Raw genomic sequence first — 23141 nt, 5'->3', positions numbered from 1 at the left:
TTCTATTTCAAGGACGTCAACTACAAGTATCCGGCGGCGTCCTTGCATTCACTGCAACACGCAACACCGCACGCACAGGTCGATGATCATCTTTGGCCACCAATCGACCAATCAGAGCGAACTGTCAATATGCAAATATTACTGTCTGCCGCCAGTGGAGACGATGAGAAAAAATTGAAAAAAGGGGAGAAAAAAAATTTCCCCTCTTTTACTCCACAATCCAATTACGACTATCATCATCCATCTTGTTGACAGATGGGTCAAGAAAAATTTGAAAAAAAACAATATTAAACAAATAATATTAAAAATAAAAACAAAAGCAAAAAAGTAGGTCATCATGGAAAAAAATAAAAGGAAATTAATTTTCAGTTTTTTTGTGATGTGAAGAGAAAAGAAAAAAAAAGAAGAATTCAAGCCACACGCACGTTTTGTCCACTTTCAGCTCACGCGCTAATCATTCATGCCAATCACGCTAATCACTGTTGGCATGGTGCAATTCTTGGACTTTTCAAAACAATGACCCTGAACAAAATGCCGATGATTTGAACAAAACAAAAACCCTGATTTCAATCTTTTACATCTTCACTATTTTCACCTATTATTCATTATTAATATTGTTGTTTTCATTTTTAAAATTTATGTCAAATTGAAATCGATTACTAAAAATAAAACAACATTTCAACATTATTCTCTTCACAATTGCATAACACATCGTCGTCCTTCATTGATAATAAAATTTACCAATTTCCTTTTATTCATCATATAAAATTTAAAAACAACAAACATTTTTTTATAATTCAATAATCAATTTTTTTATAATTTCTAACAATAAAAGTAAAATTGGAAAAAACATTCCAATTTATAAATTATCATTTCTGCGTCCAAGTGATTATTATGCAAAAAATTTCCATTGATTAATATAAATTTTGCATTTTGATGAAAAATCACTTCGTAAATTATTTATTTGCTTCTTTTTTTTACGAATTGCACTTTTTAAAAATGCAAAATATACTCTTTTTTACTTGTGTTCAGCCTTCACTTTCAAAAATGCATTGTTAGATAGATGGAGCAAAAAAAATCCCCCCCCCCCCCATCAACTGACATCATCACTGGTTGAATTTTGAAAATTGGCACGAAAAAAAAACAATTCCAAACATGTTAAATATTCGAATGCAAAATGAATAATGATTCACAATTGAATTTATAGTATCTGATCAATTCATCTTTTTCAAATATGTTCGTTGTTTTAACGTACAGTAAAAATGAACCATAAAAAAATTATTCGCAAATTATACGGTCTCGATAAAAACACTTTTTTTAAAATAAATTTTCGTTGTAAAAAATGAATTTATCAACCAATTCAATCAATCGATCAATATATTTCAGTGTTGACTATACAGTAATGATTCAAAAGGAACTTAATTTTCGTTATGAAAACACTCTTCATCAGAATTCTGAAATTCATTTTTAGTTTGCCAGTTAACTTAAAAATATGATATGATAAATTTTAAAGTAATACAAAGTATGAAGCTGAATAACCAATTGACAATTTCGACGATATGCATTCGCGCAAATTACTATATCTGTCCAATGATGATTTCATAAAATTATAAATGCATGTTATTTTTTTAAAAATTACTTTCACTATTTAATGATATGAAAATTTTTTTTTAATTGAAGCTGCGATGTTAAGTGGAAAACGATTTCAATCGTCAATTTATCGTGCATTATCGACGACCGCCACGTTGTGGAAAACACAGGCTGGAAAACATAAAGTAAACAAAACGACAATTCCACTGAATCGATAAAAGTAAAAATTATTCTTTTTCTACAGACGACACGATTCCGTACCAAGCCGTTAACTTACGAAATGGCACAAAAGCCTGAACAAATCGGCGTGCGAAAATCTTGGCTTACATGGCATACCAGTACGTATATTTTGATATAAGAAAATTGCTTTTCTCATACTAAGCTAATTTATTCATAATTCTATAATTCAAACATGGTGAAAAATTATTTTTTTTCTTTTAAATATATTCATTATTGTTTTTTTTCAACTTCTAGGCAACTTAGAAGAGATAGGCATTCGATCAGGCCCAACTGCGGCGGCCGATGAAATAATCAGACGACTGGTTAGAGGAATTTGGCCCAATTTATTCGCTAGTGAAGTGATGATATTCAATTTTATGCCTTCAATTTTGAACTTCATTACAATTTAATATCTATTTTAGCTTGTGATAAAAAGGCGTGGCAACATTATATATCTAGTTGGTATTGTAGAGAGGAAAATAACCAGTGCAAAGATGTATTGGTTAATCGGATTTACAGAAGAATTGTTATCTTGCCTTTTTAAGCAGCCAGTAAAGATGGAATTGCAAACTATAGCCGACAAACAAGAAATCATAATGAAATATATTTAATTTTTTTACCACACTATTTACAAAGCTGTATTCAATTACCCAATTAAAAATATTACCATTACTTTTAAATTGTCAAATATTAAAATAAAATGACGAACAATCGAAAGCAGATAGAAAAACAAATAAAAGAAAATACAACTTACTGTTTAAACGATTTTGGAATTCGATTTATTGAAATGCCAATGAAGTTGAAAACACATAGTTGCTTGTAAATTATTCCACCGACAGCGACCGATCTTGAACACTGTGTGAGAATTTCAAATTCAAAATACAGTAACCAAAGGCGCCAAAAATTTATTAGTACTTTGTGCCAATTTTTGATGACAGTATTTCAAAATGAAGTGTCCTAATAAATGACAGTATCAAAATATATGAGTAATCAATTTATAATAAGATTCGAACATTAAAACAAAGCATTTCAAAGTTATGCAAAATAGTTTCAAACACATTATATATTAATATTTTCAATTTTATTTATATTCAGATTTAACCATTAATTTTCACTGTTCTATTATAATTTGAAAGAAAAGAACCGAACAAATTTCTTCGCCAACAAGCCGGTTATTCTTGTTGAAAAAATTTGTTTGTTTTGGAACCGGTTTGTTTAGAGTTGGAAATAATACGGGAAAACGTTAAAATCAACCATATTAATAATATCAATATAATATCAGCAAATTTTACATTAAATGCATGTTCACTTTACCTTTTAATTAATTTACACTCAGTTTTTAATAGTAATATGTATCCACTGCTTTTTAGTGATTGCATATTTGTATATTTGCTTGAGTTTTGTGACTTACTGTAATTGATTGAAGAGTTTAACTTCGAAAGAAAATTATGGAGAAAAATGACAATGAAAAATTAACATACCGCAGTATTATAGAACGCATTTTTTTATCGCCTAGAAGTAAGGGAGAAATGCAAAATGACGCAGTTGTTCCGCTAACTTTCCCATCTCCACCTCCACTTTTGCCTGAAGAAGTTTTCATTCAACGTGTCATGGAAAGCTGCATATTCAAGACGATTTTGGCATCTGTCGTTGGATGCGGTGCAGGAGCACTGTTTGGCATATTTACAGCTAGTGTAGACCCTGTTCACACTATAGCCGATCCTGCCAAGGTGACAATAAAGGATGTCATTCGAGAAACTCGACAACGTGCAGTACTTTATGCAAAAAATTTTGGAGTTCTTGGTTTAATGTTTGCTGGTTTTGAATGCACGGTAGAAACGTATCGAGGTAAAACTGACATGAAAAATGGAATTTTGTCCGGTGCAATAACTGGTGGCTTAATTGGTCTTCGAGCTGGTATAAAGCCAGCTATATTGGGAGCCGTTAGCTTTGCAGCTTTTTCAGCCATAATTGAACATTACCTGCGTACCTGAACATTTTCGTAAATATATTGGATATAATTTTCTGTTCAGTTGTTATTTATAGGAATAAAATTTACTCTATTAAATTTCATAAACATACACACACGCGCATTTAGATGTATATTATTTACTTGTTTATTTATTTAAACTAACGCGGGCACTATATTAAACTTTTATGCTTTCTACTGTATAAAAATACCATTATTTAAAAGATACAGTAAAGTGTTGTTACGTTTAGTTACAATTTATTTTTAGTAATTTAAAAAATCGAACATTAATCGAAGATATGATACCATTTTTAATTCTTAATGTTTTACAGCATACATTTCAGTTTCATACTGTAATACATTTCTCTATACTTGCATTATTGAAATACTGTTGTTTGTAAACATGGTTGTTCAAGTTCTTTTTATTTTTTGTACTTTCTTTTAGGTGGTGAGTTTTTGTTATTGAAAATTAATTAAAATTCATAAATGAAATAAACCTTTTATTTCTGTGAAGTACTGTTATTGTCTTCTTGATGAAAATTTTTTTTCTGTAGTTGAGCTTGATGCAATTTGACGAGTATTTTCAATGGTATCTGGTGTTGGATATGTGGATAGTAGTGAATTTCTTTTGATGCGATCTGCTGTACCACCTCCTGTTCCACCCAAGCCTTTACACTTGGTGGAGAAATACAGGCATCTTCGCAATTCTCCACTGCGGGCAGTTCGGCCAGCTCCTGCTCCGCCTATTTTTGGGAATGATCGGTATTGTGTTTTTTTCGCTCAAAGTATAAATTTTCAGCATATTCTTTTTTTCATTATCAGAAAGTCCAATGTTCAATGTGATGATAAGCGTAGAGTTACTTTGCCTGTTCTTGTGAAAAGTCAAAGTTTTCATCGTTGGCATTCTGAGAACGCTTTGCATCAGAGCTCAAGTTGCAATTCCCTTCGTCACAGTTTCTCGTTTGGCGATCTCAGTTTGTCGCGTAGGTCGTCGAAATGGAGGAAGTCGCTTTTGAAAAAGTTGAACGAAAACAGGCGATATAACTATTTGCCTGGTCATGATTCATACTTTTCCGAAAGAAGCAGTGGTGTATATTCTGCTAGTGAATCGTCCGAAGAGGAAGAAATTATATATCAAGAGGTTGTTTTTTATTTTTACTTTTATTCTGTTTTTTAATGCTTTTTTTATTTATATAGCCACAACAGAAAGATAAGTTGTACAGAGTTGCCGAAGAGATGTGCAGAACTGAATGGGCCTATGTAAATACTTTGAAAGCACTGAGCGTTGTAATTGAATTTGAAAATTTTGAATTCCACTTTCAAAATTGTTATTATTATTATTTTAGGATTTTCCCAAATTTATAGAAAGTCAAAGCTTGATCAATCAACGTCTTCTTGTTCAACCGGATGTATCAAATGAAATTGCTCGACATTTGCATGCATTGCGTAAGCTTCATCTGGAGATAGCAGAACGATTGCAGTCAAGATTAGATAGTTGGTGAGTAATTCGATGGCAGCCCACTCAGTTTCGATGATTCACTGTTGTTTGTAATGTTTAAATTGATCACAAATCAAAATCTGTTTTTATCATGGTCGATCCACGTTATTGTGTTGCTTTTAGTTGTTTCAGAGAAAAAAAATTTCCGCAGTTATTGATCTGTTTGATTTTAGGACATCACGACCACAAATTGCCGATATTCTTTTAAAAGTGGGTCATTTTTTGAAGATGAGTCGAATGTTTTTACAACAAAAAGAAGAATTGGCAACACAACTTATTCAAAATTGCAGGCAATATCCTGATTTCGCCGCGGCAGTACATAATTTTGAGGTCATTGAAGTTCAATTTTTTTCACATCATTCAGGATATGCATTATTTTATAAATTCTTGTCAATCGTTTTATTGAGAACTTTTTTCTGGTTTAATTTATCTGATATGTAGACGTAAGTTTTGCTTTCATTTTGGCATTTTTAGGTTGCTTTTTTTCTTCCTTCTAAAATACAATTATTCACTTTCTTTAAGTAATATTTATATTGACATAATTGGAACAACAACAAGAACTATTACATGTTCGGTGGTGCTTTGATAAAAAAGAAAAAGGCGCCTGAACGTCATTTTCTATAATTTAAATTTAACAGTATACTGTATAAGAAGAGTGAATTTTTTTTTCGATTTGTATAATATTGATATTGATTTAGAAAAAGCATTTCGGCGGTTTACTTTTGGTGCATCAGCTGGACTGTGTTCATCAACGAATTTGCCGTTATCCGCTTTTGTTGTCAACTTATTTGAAATATTGCTCTCCAAATTCAGAAGAATATAAATCAGCGCTTGGTAATTTTGATCAAGAATTGAATATTTTATTTTTTGGCTAATTTAAATTCGCTTTTTTGATTAATTTTTACAGAAGCTAAACGATTGTTGGAGAGTGTTGCTTTGGAAATTGAACATGGCTTGGTTGAAGGGGACAATTTGCGTAAAATGTTTCACTTGCAGCGTCGATTGTACAGTGATTATGAAATCGTTCAACCAGGCCGGAAGTTGCTCAAAGAAGGGGAAGTGATGAAACATTCTCGCAAAGAAATTCATCCTCGCTTTTTGGTTTTAGTATGTATTATTGTTGTTAAAATATTTCGCAATTTGATTGCATAAAATAATGAATTTATTTCAGTTTAATGATATTCTTTTGTACTGCGCTCCGGTGGTGCATGGAAGCAGCATGCTTCGGGTGCGTAATGTATTACCGCTGGAAACTTTGGATATGCCTGTGTTGCCGAAGAATGATGCTACATCGAAAGAATTTCACCTTAGAAGTCAGCGTCGTTCTATCATCATTCTTGCCAAGTATATTTTAAACATTTTTTATACTTTTCAACTGAATTTATTTCAAGATCTTTATCTGAGCGTGACGAATGGATAAAGGCAATTAAGGAAGCAATGCAAATGTCCAAAAGTAGATTCTCGGACTGCAATTTGACATTGGAACAATCTGAAAATGTTTAATTTTATTTATTATAAAATGTCTATTTTGCATAATTTAAATTTTTTTTCTATTCTTTTTTAGTCTTCTGTTCATGGTGATAAACAAAGTCCAACAGAAGAAATAGGTCGGAAAGCTCCGCCTTGGGTACCGGACGATCGTGTAACCATGTGTCAACACTGCATTACTCCTTTTACAACACTTCGTCGTCGTCATCATTGTCGTGCATGTGGAAAGGTCTGTTGAAACTTATTAATTAATTTTATTGACTATTAAATGTTTTTTTTACTTTTGCGTTTAGGTGATTTGTCGCAGATGTATAGGGAAGGCTCCCTTGGAATATGCAGATTTTTCAGTTGAAATTGTCTGTCCGCTTTGTTATGATATCTTACTGAATAGATGTATAATGATGAATAAATAATTGGAATAATATTTTATTGATAATATTGTTTTTTTATTTTTGATTTAGCTTTCGGAGCGGATGCATCTTCAAAAATATTTAGTCCTGAATTTTTGAAATGTAACATGTTTTTTCCTCCGAGATGTAGAGTTGAGCAGAAAAAATCTTCAAATGGCAATTTGGTGAGATGTTTTTTTTTCAAAAAAAGTTAAGCTTATTTTATTTGATTTTTTTAAGATAACCCTCGACGACGACTGTGTGATGAAAGGTTACGTTTGGCATCAGAGAAAGAGGGATGCGTGGAAACGATACTGGTGCATTTTGCGCAAGGACAGTGTGATGGAATTTTATGCTGCGTCTGAGGTAGGATGTTTTTTAATTTTTTTGTAAAGAAAAAAAAACTTTTTTCTGTTGAATTGAAAAATCTTAATTTCACAGGACAAAGTCTGCAAGTGGAAAGTTGTGCTGATCAGTTATGAAGCGCTTAAAATACGAGGTGTCGAAGGCCTGCCAGATATGCTTGAAATTTCACACAAAAATCAAGTGATGACTACGCAAAGTCAGTCATTGAAAATGGTACTGAAAGGCGATACGAACGAAATTACTCACAAGTATAATAATAATAATAATAATAATAATAATAATAATAATACTGTAGAAATTTCCTTCTAAATTTTTTATTTAGTTGGTACAACGCCGTGAAAAGTGTACTGATAGATTTTGAAGATGCTTTCTGCTGCAATGAGTCATCGGTGACTGATTTATCTGTAACCGAATTCAATCGGTCTAAATTTTAATAATTGTTGTGACCTGTGTGACTTTTGTGCCCGTGTGCACTGTTGTTTCATTGTTGCCAATAGTTTATTGGTATTTCAATTCAATCGTTCATTAATTTTTATTGGTAATAAAAAAATGTTGTCTTTGCTTAAATTATGGCAACATTGTGTGATTTGATGGCATGTTTCGAACATGAATACTGATTACTGAACTGCTGATTGGAATTGTTTATAATATTCTCCATTTAAGCCGCTTTATTATTTTCGCTGTTGGAATAGAAGAAAATGCACAGTGGAATTTCACGAAGAAAGTCTGGGGATAAATCCAGAAAGATCACACTGCGTAGCGCTCTCAGCAGCATCTACAACGATCCTTTCCAGTGGTATGTATTTTCTTTCGTTTATTTTATTTAATTTTTTTAATCTATTTATTATTATTGTGTTTTATACACAGGTCTGTGGTGAAATCTGCATTGATGTTTTCAGTGGGTGTTTATGTAGCAAATGTGCTATCGTCAATAGATACTTTCGATTCAATGTCGCCTTGAAAGCTGAAAAATTGGAAATATCATTTATAAAGAGAATTTTTCGAATTAATTCGATGAAATAATAATAAATTTAAAATAATAATAATATTTTTTTATTCTTTTCTCTGATTTGTTGCTTCTGATGACAATTTAGGTAACATGAGTTGATTTTCATTAGAAAGTTGTTGATCTTCAACAGTGTTTTCATCGGCAGAAAATGTGTTTGAATTGGATTTTTCGCCTGCGAAATTCATTGTATCTTCATTCTCATCCGAATCGTAGCCGCCGTAAAGGTTGGGATATTTTGAGAGACATTCATTCAGCTGGGAAAATTGTTCCATGCAGTCCGAACCACGAGGATCGGCGGTACTTTTGTGGAAACAGCCGAATGCTTGTCGAAAGTCGTAACCGCACGGTCCTGCCACCATTCCACCCAAACAAGGACAATTCCAGTTGATTTCACCATTAGCAAGTACTGGGCCTATAGAATTTACGACCACCCATTATTGTTAATCAACATATTACACGCTGAGTATTGATTTGTTATTATTTTATCAATTTAATAATTTGCATTTCCGGTAAACACACATTTCCATTTCGCATTCGATATAAATTAATCAAATAATAACCGTTATTTACAATTTGACAATAGAATGTAACTTGTTTGGGATAAGTTATAATTCTTTACATAATTTATAAACTCATTTCCCCTTCAGCTACTTTTCGAATAACATACATACAGGGATAATGTTAGTTCGACTTTTTATTGTCGTGTGATCAACATCTTACCGCGTTCGTCGTCATCTAAAGAGATACTGAGTGCTTGAACATCGGGATGTAATGGAACTGCTTGCTGTTCCTTAGTAACGAAAATAACTTTGTCTTTTCCTGGAAGAAATATTAGTGATTTATAAATACAAATTTCCGAATAATCAAACTACATCTCAAAATGATAAAATAACTTGTTTATCGTCTGAAAAAACTTTACATACAATGTGAACTGGATAAAGGTACTCACCAAAACACTTTTCTTCTGTCATCGAATAGTTAAATCAGCTTCAAAAGAATGCACTAATACAATGAACGATAACAGTTATTCAGTGACAAAAATATTCACCTTAAACAAGTGAAAGAAAACTTCAGAAACTTTACTAATATAATTTACTCAATATGTCTACTGCTGATCATGTCTAGGCAAATTACTACGGTAAAGTTATACATCTCATAATAACTGGACTATTTGTAGTGTATACGAAAAATTTCCGCTTATTCTAAGTTTTTTTAACTAAATAAAGAAACAAGTAAAACTTAAATAAGCTTCTCGTTTCGATAAAAAACAAACGTTGTCCATTTCCGAAATAAATGTTTCAGTACAATGCTGCTTACCACAGCTCACAAAAATGTGATGAGAGAAATTTCAAAATTACGAAACAAGTTTTTCACACAAAATACAATTATCTATACTGATAGGTTAAATAAATCATTTAAATAACTGAAATCAAAGTAACAAATTTGCAAAATAAATCTTATACAACAGTAACAGTAATGCAGGTAACGCTGTAATTACTGTAAAAAATATTTTTTAATTAATTTCTCAAATAATTAGCCGAAAGTAAAACTAACAGCATATTTATTGTAGTTACTTATAATATATAAAGTTTTTTGTGAATAAATATTATTTTTGAAGAGAAAACATCTTTTAACTTTCAGCATTAATTTATTTTTGATCACAGTTGTCAATAGTTGTTCCTGCATTATTTAGAAAAATACAGTATAAATTCTGACTAATCTCATGACCCTGTTGAGAAAATGTTTGTACTGCTTGTTATTTGATTAGTTGTTTTAATACTATTTCATTTATTGTTCCATATTCGACCTTGTTTAGTGATTTTATTTTTTAACATAATAAAATATCTAAATTTCTTTATTTCGAAACAGTGGAGGCAATTGTGGTGTTAAATTAGTTGTTAACGATGCAATCACAATGAATTTATATTTAATTTCCGCTGGTTGCATTGTACTTTTATTTTTCAATGAAGATTGTGATAAGAGTACGCGACATTGACCGACTGACTGACACCCAGCATGTGTTAGATAATGATGTTTATTTACGATGACCATCAAATTGCTAATTCGCATTGCATTCTATGCGGGCTTCAAAATTTTCCATAACACGGTCATAACGTAATCTGTGCTGTTTACGCTCAAATTGGTCAGAGAAACATCTTCCGGATGTTGGTAAACTCGTTTTACATTATTTGTCCAGGTTGTTTACTTGTAGATTTGTTTTCATTTTGTCGTACAATGATTTTGCAGTTATTCTGTGTGCTCGTATATTATGGATAAGATTCGTGGTTTTCTTGTTCTGTTTTTTAAGAGAATTTTCAAGTATTTGTTTGATTTTTATAATTTACTTGAATGAAGCAGGTGCATGTGTTTCGCATAATTGCATTAAGAGTGCATTTGCATTATGCTGACCTGTACATCGACCACGACGTCGCATTTTCAAGAGCTATTTACTATTGTTCTCGGCAATCGATCTTTCGGCATATGGAAGCTAGAAGTAGTCCCGCTGCTGCTGCTGCTTCTGCTGCTATTGCTATTGCTTTTGCTTTTGCTAATGCTGCATTTGCTGCTTGACGACCGCTGTTGCGGTGTACGCGTGAATCAGATATCTTCTAATCACCAGCTTTATTCATGCGAACGCTTTGTGACTAAATTATATATCTTCATTTATTTTGTTACTGATTTTTTGTATTTACAAACTTATATCTCATTTTTTAAATGAACCAGTGTGAATTTCATTATTTATTGGCTCTGTAAAGTTGGAAAGTAACAATATTTTAATCTTTCTATTTGATTATTTTTTCAAATCTTCGTTGAATCAAAGTTTCAACATGTCACGTTTGTGGCAGTAATCGACTAGAGTTGATATACATATATTGTGGGATTTGATTCAACTTACAACTGGCAGTTAAGCTGTTTTGATTCTGCTCATTTTTGATGCTAAATTGCATTTATGGATGTATAATTATTAATCGCGTGTTTTATTTTTGTCATATTTCATTCAGAATATATTATATTTTCAGGTTAACTAGAAAATTGTGGTCATTATGGCAAAATGGGAATTCAATTGCAATAATGTTCACTTCACTTTAAAAGTCTTCATATTCAACTAGTTGTGATGCATGATGGCCGATTCCCAGTAAGTTGCGTTTCAAAGCTTTCACTGTTTTTTATTGTTATTTTCATATTATTTTATTTTATTAAATTTATTCATTATTACATTTTTGAAATATTTTGATATTCTATTTACTGAAGAGTTGAATGTACCATGAAATGAGGGAAATTGTTTGTTAATGACTAGCGCGTCGATCGATTAGTTGCGCTTCTTGATTGATATCTACATTGGAAAAATTGCACAGATTGGGGCAAAAATTGATTTGAGATATTGGTGTTGGTTATGTGTTCACGATTTTTCTGCATGGGTTGAGATTAGAATTTGTCTTTTTTGTAATTTTCGAAATCTTTTCTTTATTAATTTTCTGTTGTTAATAATTCATTGAATAATAATGTTTATGTTTTTCAGCCTAATTTTATTATAATTTTAAACGATTTTGATGGTTTTTCAATATAAATATTTTCCCAAGTGTTAAACTTAATGTTAAACTGCTTATGCAGACGGAAGTTTTTGCATTAAAATGTTTTAAATATAATTAAAAATATAATTAGCAGTTTTATGGCTTTCTATAGCTGGCACTTGATTTGAAAGCGCTCTGGCGTGAAGTAGCAACGATTTCAGAATGTTGCTTTTAACAATTTTAATCAGAGAAATAGACAATTTAACTGATAATAATAATAATATTAATTATCCTCACCTGTGGAATGAATGAATAACTGACGTAGCTGAGTGCTGCATGTGAAGGTGAACATTTTCAAATTTTGAAAAATGTGTACATTTGATGGCTAATGAAATTTGCATATAAATTTGCGCTGTTGGTATCATTTTTTCACTCAATTGCCAACTTATTGGCCGTGTGATTTTTCATGCATTTGCCTGTACATTTGGTATTTAGATCTGTCTTGTTTAAAATTTAATAATTGTATATCGTCGTAATATTATTTATTCCATTGAATATTCGCGCGGCATTCAAGCGATATTTTATGGCAGTGTTTTGAAAGAAAAAAAGGTTATTTTTGAGTGGCTATTTTTAAGTTCTTTTTTCTTCAGCTTTTTGGTAGCGGTTTTTTTTCTAGTTTTAATAAAATTTGGCCAGGAAAAGCATTTCAAATTTGTTGAATTGCTGATTTCAGAATTGGAATTCGCATTTTTCAATTCACAAAACAACACGCTGACTGTGATCATGTTTCATCTTTTATCAATGAGAAAAATTGTGAATTTTTCGCATTTTTTCGCAAATTGAACAACAGTATGAAAACTCTTATTGTGCTAATTCTTGTTTATTTTTTTCTCCATTTCTCGTTTCTCGTTATTTAAAATTATAAACTGAAATTAATCACTCACATATATTTTAATTGAAAAAAAATTGGAATTTCTGCCTTTAGTAAGTTCCAACAATGAAGGTTTTTTTCATCTTTCTATTTATTTCTTAATTTCATGTGACGGTAATTTTACACCTGTGTACTGTTTCAAGTTGTTGTTGTTGAAAGTGATCTTTCAAAAATTCAATATAATGAATTAATTGTTATTGGAAATTTTTAATTTTATATTCAGTATTCAAATGAGAAAATGCATTAATTGTATTTGTAGTGGTTGAAATTGACACTGAATAGGACAATTAATTCTTGATTATCATTTTTGCAACAATCTTTCTTTCGAGTTTTTCTTTCAAATGAATGCACATTCCAGTTTGTGTTTTTGTTAAATTTTGATTTTTTCATTTCAGAATTGAATGGGTTGAAATTGTTGAACCGCAGACACGGGAACACATGTACGCCAATTTGATCACGGGCGAATGTGCGTGGGATCCTCCACCAGGAGCTAGAATGTTTGTTATTTTGCTTATTTGTTTGAAATTGTTCTGTATTTTTGAATGAAATTTTTTTGTGCAGAAAAAAGACGCATGAGAATCAGTGGTGGGAATTGTACGACCAAAATACGGGTCGATTTTATTATTACAACGCTTCTACGCAGAAGACCGTCTGGCAACGTCCGTACAACTGTGACATCATACCGTTGGCAAAGTTGCAGGTTTTTTACCAGATTTTTTCTTTCATTTTTTGTGTAAATTGTTAATTAATTCTTTTTTTTCTTCAGACTTTGAAACAGAATACAGAAGCACGGCATCGAACCAGTGCAGCAAGGCAACAGCACGCATCACCGGTACAGATGGAGTTGCGCGGCAACGTAGTTTTGTACGACGAGCCACTGTTCTCAGTGCCAAATGAGTCGATCAATTCTCCATGCACTACTGCAAGCAGTCTGAGTCCTCATTCTAGTCGCAGTTCTACTCAGACATCTACCACTACAAGGAGGCCTGAAACGAAAACGGTCAGTTGTCAAACCCAGACTAGTCCAATAACATCTCCCAAGGCACGGAAGCGTGTAAGTGAAAATCCACTGCTTTCATAATCGTATACGTATCTGTATATATTATTATTATATTGGTTTAGGTTAATAAAACTAAAGGATGTCAGACGGCGCTTTCTGCATCACATTTAGTCAAAAAGCATAGCCATCGTACTGGTGGTGGTCGATCTCGCAGCAGGTCTCGAAGAAATGTTGCCATTTCAGCCGAGCCAGAAGATTCTATACAAGAAGCTTTGATTGTATCGTTGAATAAAGAGAAAAGAAGTGCTGATTTTCGGTGAGAATTGAAAATATCCCACTGTTGTTGTTGTTGTAAAGCTTTACTTTTACTGGCATGTCATTTGCTGAGAATGAAATCTATTTAGCAATACAAAAGAAACAGCCAATGAGAGACCGGTTGAAAATGGTATCGAAAATGACCGTCCAAGTGCCGGCAGTAGTTTGGATCGATGCAGTTCTTCCAGTTGTGCGGATGCAGCAACAAATAGTAGACGCTTTGATCCCATGATTGGTTCCATGTCTTCTTATTCACTTCAAATGAACAACTGTTGCGCAGATTCGCATCGAATCAATGTTGAGGTTATAATTATAACTATTTATTTATTTATTTGTAAAAAGATATTTCTATTATTTTAAAGGTTGGAAAATTTCTGCGACGCCATGATTCCAAGCTGTCATCTTGTCATCGTGTCGACGAATTGCCGCCAAATCAGCAATTTTGCAAAGGGAGTTCTTCCACGCCGCCTCGTCGGAGACAGTTGGATCAGAAGCAGTGCAAAGCATCGACTTCTTGTTTAGATTCATCTAGTTCATTTGTACGCTCTTTTCTTGCACCAAACAATTCATCCACTACCATCACCACCAGCAGCAGCACCACCAGCACCAATACCAGCAGTACCAAAAATGCTGCGGTTCCAGTGCCGGCAGTGCGTCAGTCGTTGAAGCTCCACTCTGAACAGTCGCAGCTTTCAAATTTGGCCAATCTCAGTCGCCAGCGATCGTTCGATTTTGCATGTAACTTCAGTCAGTTGCGTTTACATGGTCGAAAGGATGGAACGAAGCTGGAATCTGGTTCAGAAGACGAGGAAGAAGAAGAAGTAGATGGTGATAGTACTGCTACTACTACTACTACTACAGCTAATAATAATACTGACGAACATGCTAATGAGGTTGACAAAGAAGAAGAAGAATTGACAGTTGACGATGGTCAAGCAGAAGAAATTCAACTTGGAGAAGAAGTGAGTGAGGAGAAAAATTCAATGGTGATGAAAAATTACGGTGCTAGTAATAATACTACTAATGCTGGTGGTGGTAAATCAGCGAAGAAGGTGTTGCTTAAAACGGCCAACGTATGCCACAGCAAAGCACGTGTTGTTCCAGCAACGGCGTCCATGTCTGGCAGTCCACAACTTTGGAAAGCGATCGATAATAGCAGTACATGTACTGCTGGTACGGCAGTATGGAAATCGCACGATTCAGGAATCAAATCTGGAGATTCTGGTGCTCGGGGGGACGATTCTTCGTCGGCCGCATCTGTCGAAAGTCCTCGTTTTGGACACTTGGACGGTAGTCAGTCGGCTGGTAATGTTTTCAAAAGTTTAGGGACTGCATGCAAAGTGGCCAAATTTCCGGTTAGCTTAAATCGACCGGTTAGTCCAAATGTGAACAAAATACCACCACCACCACAACAACAACAACAACAGCAGCAACGGCAAACGACGCCCAGAATGGGGATAGCATTTGTTAATAGTATTGCACCTGCATACGAACATGTTACAAAGCATCTCACTTACAGTCAATTGCATCAGCAGTTTATTGTCGGTGATTCAATTGACCAGTTTTCAGGTATGAAATTAATGTATTAATGCTATTCAATAATAGTTAATAATTATATATATATGTTGGGTAGTGGCTGTTAATATGAATGTTATTGTTGTAATTTTTGTTTGGATATATTTGATAATTTTATTATTTAGAACGAGAAGTAGAAGAAAGTTCGTCGTCGAGTTCGAATGATGACAGTGCACCAGATGACGACGACGATGAAGGTTTATTTGCCGATGATGAAGAAGGTGGACCACCATCACCGGTGTCGTTATCTAGTCAAGATGATGATGATGATGACGATAATGTTATCGATGACAAGAATGAAGTATTGGTCAGTCAGAGTTGTTTGTCGTCAAAAAAGTATTTGTTACCTACAATGGGTGTCAGTCAAAGATTCTTCGATCCTGATGATTCTCGTCTACGGGTGATTTATGATACACCGGATACACCATCCAAAGAATCGAAATCTATAACACCGCATGACTGTGCTGATCCACTATTGATGGACAGTGTACTGTACAGACGTCGTTCTTCGGATGCTGGCAATTTCAGTACACCGAAATTGAATGCAACGGTTGGCTCGTGTTCGAACAATTCAATGGCAGAAGAAGAAAGCGGTTCGACGAAACGTGCTTTGAAAAATGTCGTCGAAAAGCCAGCTCGAAGTTCAATGAATGGTTTCGTCAGCACTGCCGCCGATCTGTCGCCCAACCAATACCGACCTCAGTCGGTTCTGATGTCTGGTCATCAGGAACATTATTTGGCACCGACGAACCTAATTCCCAATCACTCGTCTACTTTGAATCGTTTAGTGAGTGAAGATATATTTTTTTAATTTGTTTTTTTTTACTTTGCACTTTCACTTTTCAAATATTTATTACAGAATAAAGCGGAATGCACTCGAACTACAACAACAACAAGTGGACCAATGCATCATCATCACCAGCAACAACAACAACTTTTGAGACTAAAGGAAAGCGATGGTGTTGAATTATACCCACATGAATATTTGAACAGGCACAAGAAAGGGTTGTTTGGTAAACGCCAAAGCGTACAAAGTATGCTTTCTTGGACAAGGGTGAGGATGAAATTTCGGTCAAAAATATTTATTTCTTTTTCCATTATTTGTTGTTGTGATTTATTCTATTCCACGTCTATTGTATGTATGTATGCATGTAGGCCGAATTGAAGAAACCGCTGATCATGACCGTGGATAAAGCTGTGAAAAAAGAAGCGCGGGAAATATTCAAACGTATACAAGCTTACATGGGCGATCGAAAAGTGAAAAAGTCGACCATCACGGTCGACATGCTCGCTTTGGACGTATGCGTGCGTGGGTGGGCGAAGCCGGCCCTGCGGGATGAAATTTTCATCCAACTCTGCAAGCAGACGACCGAAAATCCCCGACCCGAGAGTGTTCGTCGAGGTTGGGAATTGATGTCGATCTGTTTGAAATTTTTCCCTCCCTCATCCCAGTTCACCTCCTATTTGGACACGTACATTTGTCGATACGCGGATCCGGTGTTGGATTTGCCAGAAGTGTCAGTAAGCCACTATGCCCAGCACTGTTGCAAGCGGTTGGAGCGTATACTTCGGCATGGAGCCAGGCGTGGCTTGCGTAAGCCGACAATTGAAGAAGTCGAACAGGCCCGGTTGCAAATTTTCCACCCGTCGATGTTCGGCAACACACTGGACGAAGTGATGGTCATACAGCGGGAACGGTTTACTGGACGAAAATTGCCTTGGATCCAGACGACACTGTCCGAATTGGTGTTGCAGTTGAACGGTGCCAAAACTGAAGGGATATTTCGTGTTCCGGGCGATATTGACGAAGTGAACGCGTTGAAAATGCGCATCGACCGTTGGCTTTTGCCACCCGTGGCCGATCCCCATATTCCTGCAAGTTTGTTGAAATTGTGGTATCGAGAATTGGCCGACCCGCTGGTACCCGACTGTCTTTACCAAGAATGCATACAGACGGTCGATGAACCGTTGAAATCTTGCGAAATTGCCGACCGTCTACCGTCGATCAATCGTCTAGTACTTGCATACTTGATTCGATTTCTTCAGGTAAATTGATTATTTGATTGGATGTTGAATTTTTTTTATTCTTCTTCTTCAAAATTTTTAATCATCAATAACTTTCAACAAATATAGATTTTCATACGACCGGAAAATGTTGCCCACACAAAGATGGACTCGAGCAATTTGGCAATGGTAATGGCTCCGAATTGTCTTCGATGCCAGTCGGATGATCCGACTGTAATTTTCGACAATACCCGTAAAGAGATGACTTTTTTGCGCAATTTGATGGAACATTACGACACTTCGTTTGTTGATGGGTTACTTTGAACAATCATGCTTCTTCTCTTAAACTCACTTTTTCTTTCCCCTGCATTATTTTGTTGTTTGTTTGTTTGTTATAGCGATTTTGTTTATTAATTAATTTATTTATTTTCTTCTTCTTCTTCTTCTTATTTGTTTTTCATTCCCATTTTTGTTCATTCAATAACACACACAATAGTTTGCTTTGAGCAAAGAAACGACAATTTTCGACAGTCGTTTTGTTTCTCTAGTTCCAGTTATGATGCATTTCAATTGCTGATCACCGTAGAATTGAAAGATAAAAAAAATAAATTTTATTCATAAAATTAATTTTTAATTCTTTGTTCAGTGTTGCTTTTCTTTTCTTCTCATTTTTTCTTTCTTATTGCGAAATGTATGCGATGCTTTCTTTCGTTGCTCCAAAATTTCCACTTACTTGTTTGTTAGAAATTTGCAACAATTGATATTTAAATTAAAAAAATGAAACTATTGTAGAATTTATTGTGTTTTCATTTGAATATTTTTTTTCTTTTCTTTTTTATCAATCGTATCTTTCAATTTACGCTTGATTTGAGCGTGTTTACAAAAGCAGTTTTTGAAGAAAAAAAAAGTAAGTTCATAATGGAAAATAGTCCAAGTGGAAATTGTTGAAAGAACTCAATCCATAAATTGGTAATTTTGATGATTAATTAATAATCAGTTTATATATGTAGTTTCCAGGAAATAAACAACCTCCCATGTAGTCCAGTGGTTAGGATATGCGGCTCTCACCCGCAAGACCCGGGTTCGAATCCCGGCATGGGAAGGATTTTCTCTCGAATAACCCTTTTTTCTTTTCCATCAAGTATAGTTGTTTACAAACGAAGCAAACATTTCTGAAACACCACCTTGTACGTTATTTTTTTCCAAATTTACCGGAAACCGGATGTGAATTTCAACCTGATTATGGGATACGGTAATTCTAACTGTCGATGATGTGTTCAGTCCATTCGCGTTATGATTGTGTTTGTTATGTTGTTTCTTACTGGTTTTTTTCCATTTCGGGCAATCTTTACTACAGTTTTCATATTGTTGTTGCATTATTTATCTGGTAGTGAAGTGTGTATGTTTAACATATTGTGAGAATATAGACGGCTGAGAAAAATATAGAGAATATGAGAGATTTAGAAAATAAAATTCTTGATTTGATTTGCCTCTTTGTAAAGCCTTTAGACTACTTAACTTGATTTTTGTTAACTTTATTGCTCACATCTACTTAGTTGTTCATCATATATTATTACATTTTTTTCAACTGAAATTAAATTGTTGTAATATCAATATGTATATATTTTTATATGTTCCTATTGTAAGCTGAAAGACGGTTTGCAATATTTCGCGTTATTGCATTTTTATTGAATCATATCTTAGAAACAACACAGCAAAGTTAATATATATCATTAACATTACTTCACTTTTGATTGTATTTAGCTTTTTTTTAATAAATAGGTAATTTTCAAAATAGCAGTTTGTTTTGTGAAATTTCTTTATTTTAATTTATTCATTTTGACGAAGTCTGTTAATTCATGCACGTTCTTAATTTATTCTGTATTCTCTTTTTAGTCTAAAATAGGAATCTTTGTTAAGCAGTGATTTTTGAAACTTTTTGGAGAAAGCACGTGATGAAAACAACTGTTTGAACTGAGCTGAACATTCCAACCTTCATTTTTATATTGTGAGAATTACTTTTTGTTAAATAAATCAAATCTCTTCAATTATCACTGTTATGAATCTGTAATGTATGAAATTTTTTCAAGTTATAATTGGTTGAAAGTGGTTCAATTTTTGAAAGATGTTGCTCGAAAATCGATTTATCGTTGACCAGTATTATCATCGTCCAGCAAGTTGATCTGTCAGATTAATTTTTTTCAATTAATGGCACTTTTACGTGCAATTACGAGTTGCTCAAGATCGTGGCGAGGTTTGAAGTTGAATTTTTTGCGAAATTATCCATTTAATCGAAATCCCCTTTTGAAATTTGAAAAATTAGGTATGCTCTTCAACCGCTTAGTTGGTTTTTTAATGTTTATTATAATAAATTAATTTATAGTTCCGTGGAAATATGGATCACTTTCACTTTCTCATAATTCGAGATGCACATTTTCTGTTAGTTCCATTCAGTATCACCGTTCACTGGCCTCTTTGGAATCTAGTAAATCGAACGGTTCGCAACCGGATAAAAAAGCTGATGTTGATGATGAATCTAAGCTGACAACTTATCAGAAATTCAAGTTGACTTTCAAACGATATTGGTATGTTCTGGTTCCAGTTCATTTGATTACCTCATCTGTATGGCTTGGATCGTTTTATTACTTAGCCGCAAGGTATGGCTATGGTAATTCGGTTGTAAAATTCAACTGTAAAAATATGCTTTTTTAATCAAATTCAAAACGATTTATTTCAGTGGAGTAGATCTCGTCGGAATATTGGAATCGATGGGCTTCAGTGAGCAAATTTTGAATCGTTTAAAACAGGCGCCTCGTGCTGGAAACATAGCTCTTGCGTACGCCATGTTCAAAGTAACTGTTTAGCATACTTTTTAATAAAATTATTCACTAATCAACAAAACTGTAAAATAACACTACTGAATTTAATATGAGAGAAAATATTTGTAATTTCAATTTTCTAAAACACTTATGTTTCCACGAACATGAAAACTAATAGTTGTAATATTTAATTTAAAATTTTAACTCCATTGTTTACATGGCTGCTACAAATATTTCAAGTTTAATATTTTGTGCAGCAATTGCGAACGTTCCAGTGTTTACTTTGCATGATCGACAGTTTTTAATAGAACTACAGTAATTTAGCAATCAAGCTTTGTTTTAATTTAATTGAAAAATATGTTCAATTGCTGTTTTGTATCAGTTAATTGAGATTAGATTTTTATTTTTTTATATATTTATTTGTATTAGATATATTTTTATTATAAATTTTAATTAGTTAATAAGTTAGTTTTTCTTTTGAAATATTTTTTACGTTTTTAAGATTGTAACACCTTTGAGATACACAGCCACAATTGGTGTCACAGCTGTGAGCGTGAAATATTTAGTTCGCATGGGATTGATCAAACCTGCACCCAGTAAAGAGCAAGTAAAACGTTTTGTGGAGCAGAAGCGTTTTCAATTACGGGAACGTTACAAAGTCGAATCGAGCAAACTCAAAGGCAAATGGAAAAACATTTCAAAAATATCTTCCAAGCGAAACAGACTTGGTTCGAGTAGCCGACCACGGCAATCATAAATTATTCCTTCATTCATATTAGGGATTGTTTTTCTTTTTTTAAATAATATTATATTATTAAAATTTTGAAAATTTTTCATATTTTAAATGTGTGTTTAGCCGCAGTGTCGGTATTTCTTTCTGCTTTACTTTCAGATATTTTTTTGATCTGAAATCTATTTTCAGATGATTAGATTTGGTTTAATTAAATTTCAATCTAGTCGCATTTTTTATTCTTCCATGCCACGGTCGACGGTTGCTATTTGTCAGACGCTTTCTACAGACGATAAACAACATAACTGGAAGCAGTGCGAAAGTTTGATTCGACTGGCGAAAACCAAACATGCCCAAGTACGTGAATTATTTTATAATTATTTATGTGGAAACAATGCTTCATATTCATTTATTATCGTTGACGTGAAACAATTTGTTATATTCGATGAACATATATATATATATATATATATATATATATATATATATATATATTCAATTTAACATTGTAAAATTTATAAAACGAAACAACACCGTTGAACATGTTTTCGTTTGATTTATTAGCTTTCATTTATCGATAACATTCAGTACTTTACTGTTCAATGAACTGAAATGTATAAAAGAATAATGAACAGCAATTATTAAATTTAGATGATATTTCTTCCGGAATGTTTTGATTATGTGGCAGCATCGAAATCAAAAAGCATTGAACTGGCTGAGAAAGAAAATGGCGTCTACATTAACCAATATCGTATGTTGGCTCGTGAATTGAAAGTTTGGCTATCGCTTGGTGGATTTCATGAGAAGGTAATAATACTTCATACTGATCGTGTATAAATTCACAGTTGTTGATTCTATTTATCTGTTTCTTTATTTAGAGTGAAGACAGTGATGTACGAGTTTATAATACACATTTAATTATTGACGATCATGGTAATACTGTAACAAAATACCGTAAAGTACATTTGTTTGACGTTGACATTCCGGGAGAAAAGAGTATACGTGAAAGTAGTTATACGATTGCTGGAAACAATTTGCAATTGCCAGTGCAAACTCCAATAGGGAGATTGTTTGTTAGTACAGTATGCGTGAAATTTTTGTATTATTCCCAAATGCAAAGAATTGCATTTAAATTGAATTAAAATTTCACAGTGTTACGACATACGGTTTCCAGAACTGGCCTGTTTGGCTCGCCAATTTGGAGCAGAAGTTTTGTGTTATCCTTCGGCATTTACAGTTTCAACTGGAATGGCTCATTGGGAAGTATGTTTGATTATTTCTTTATTAAATTATTATTATTATTGCTTATATTTTTTTAATCAAGGTCTTAGTTCGCAGCCGTGCCATCGATAGTCAGTGCTTTGTTATAGCGGCCGCCCAGTGTGGCAAGCACAACGATAAGCGTTCATCGTATGGACGTGCGATGGTTGTGGATCCGTGGGGTACAGTGTTGGCTCAGTGTTCAACAAATACACCATCTTTAGCTGTTTGTGATTTGGATTTGGATTTTGAGAATTCTGTGAGAAAACAATTTCCAACACAAAATAATCGACGTACAGACTTATATCAACTGCTGTCACGTGTTTCTCCATTTTTTGGTTACACAGTACATTATATTAAATATGATTTGTTCTGTGAATAGTTGACATTTAGATATCGACAGCATATCAGAATATCCTTTTGCGGAAAAAAGAATTCCAAGCAGTTGTGTGTTCTACAGATCAGAG

At 33.5% G+C, this 23141-nt stretch overlaps 5 protein-coding genes and 1 non-coding gene across 6 annotated transcripts; 5 read left to right on the top strand and 1 right to left on the bottom strand.

Annotated features, from left to right (window-relative positions):
• The first annotated feature begins 1870 nt into the window (after positions 1-1870).
• On the top strand, positions 1871-3803 carry Tsp_10956 (conserved hypothetical protein). The gene is made up of 2 exons (XM_003380930.1): positions 1871-1928; positions 3304-3803. Exons 1-2 carry the CDS (start codon positions 1871-1873, stop codon positions 3801-3803), a joined length of 558 nt encoding a protein of 185 aa, XP_003380978.1.
• A 561-nt stretch (positions 3804-4364) lies between these two features.
• Tsp_10955 (conserved hypothetical protein) lies at positions 4365-5280 on the top strand. The gene is made up of 3 exons (XM_003380929.1): positions 4365-4547; positions 4578-4919; positions 5125-5280. Exons 1-3 carry the CDS (start codon positions 4365-4367, stop codon positions 5278-5280), a joined length of 681 nt encoding a protein of 226 aa, XP_003380977.1.
• An 87-nt stretch (positions 5281-5367) lies between these two features.
• Positions 5368-7953, top strand: Tsp_10954 (putative FYVE, RhoGEF and PH domain-containing protein 6). Its single transcript, XM_003380928.1, has 10 exons — positions 5368-5426; positions 5450-5606; positions 5975-6110; positions 6184-6383; positions 6448-6620; positions 6668-6773; positions 6841-6993; positions 7394-7519; positions 7595-7767; positions 7842-7953. The coding sequence occupies exons 1-10, from the start codon at positions 5368-5370 to the stop codon at positions 7951-7953; spliced, it is 1395 nt and encodes a 464-aa protein (XP_003380976.1).
• A 619-nt stretch (positions 7954-8572) lies between these two features.
• On the bottom strand, positions 8573-9991 carry Tsp_10953 (CHCH domain protein). The gene is made up of 3 exons (XM_003380927.1): positions 9478-9991; positions 9249-9347; positions 8573-8940 (listed from the first exon to the last, which is right to left on the bottom strand). Exons 1-3 carry the CDS (start codon positions 9497-9499, stop codon positions 8573-8575), a joined length of 489 nt encoding a protein of 162 aa, XP_003380975.1. The 5' UTR covers positions 9500-9991.
• A 1659-nt stretch (positions 9992-11650) lies between these two features.
• Tsp_10952 (putative RhoGAP domain protein) lies at positions 11651-23056 on the top strand. The gene is made up of 20 exons (XM_003380926.1): positions 11651-11664; positions 13367-13468; positions 13533-13671; positions 13738-14025; positions 14094-14287; positions 14999-15114; positions 15148-15591; positions 15987-16099; positions 16178-16648; positions 16721-16915; positions 17017-17907; positions 17995-18099; positions 20320-20522; positions 20603-20717; positions 21187-21291; positions 21607-21771; positions 22066-22221; positions 22293-22487; positions 22567-22681; positions 22785-23056. The coding sequence occupies exons 1-20, from the start codon at positions 11651-11653 to the stop codon at positions 23054-23056; spliced, it is 4398 nt and encodes a 1465-aa protein (XP_003380974.1).
• Positions 18896-18967, top strand: Tsp_10951. The gene has a single exon. It is a non-coding gene; the product is annotated as a tRNA-Glu (tRNA).
• Positions 23057-23141: the final 85 nt, after the last annotated feature.

The sequence above is a fragment of the Trichinella spiralis genome (assembly GCF_000181795.1).
Source record: "Trichinella spiralis strain ISS 195 chromosome Unknown Scfld2, whole genome shotgun sequence".
Lineage (NCBI taxonomy): Eukaryota > Metazoa > Nematoda > Enoplea > Trichinellida > Trichinellidae > Trichinella > Trichinella spiralis.
The sequence above is the reverse complement of the archived record's forward strand: the minus strand, read 5'-3'. Positions and strand labels throughout refer to the sequence as shown.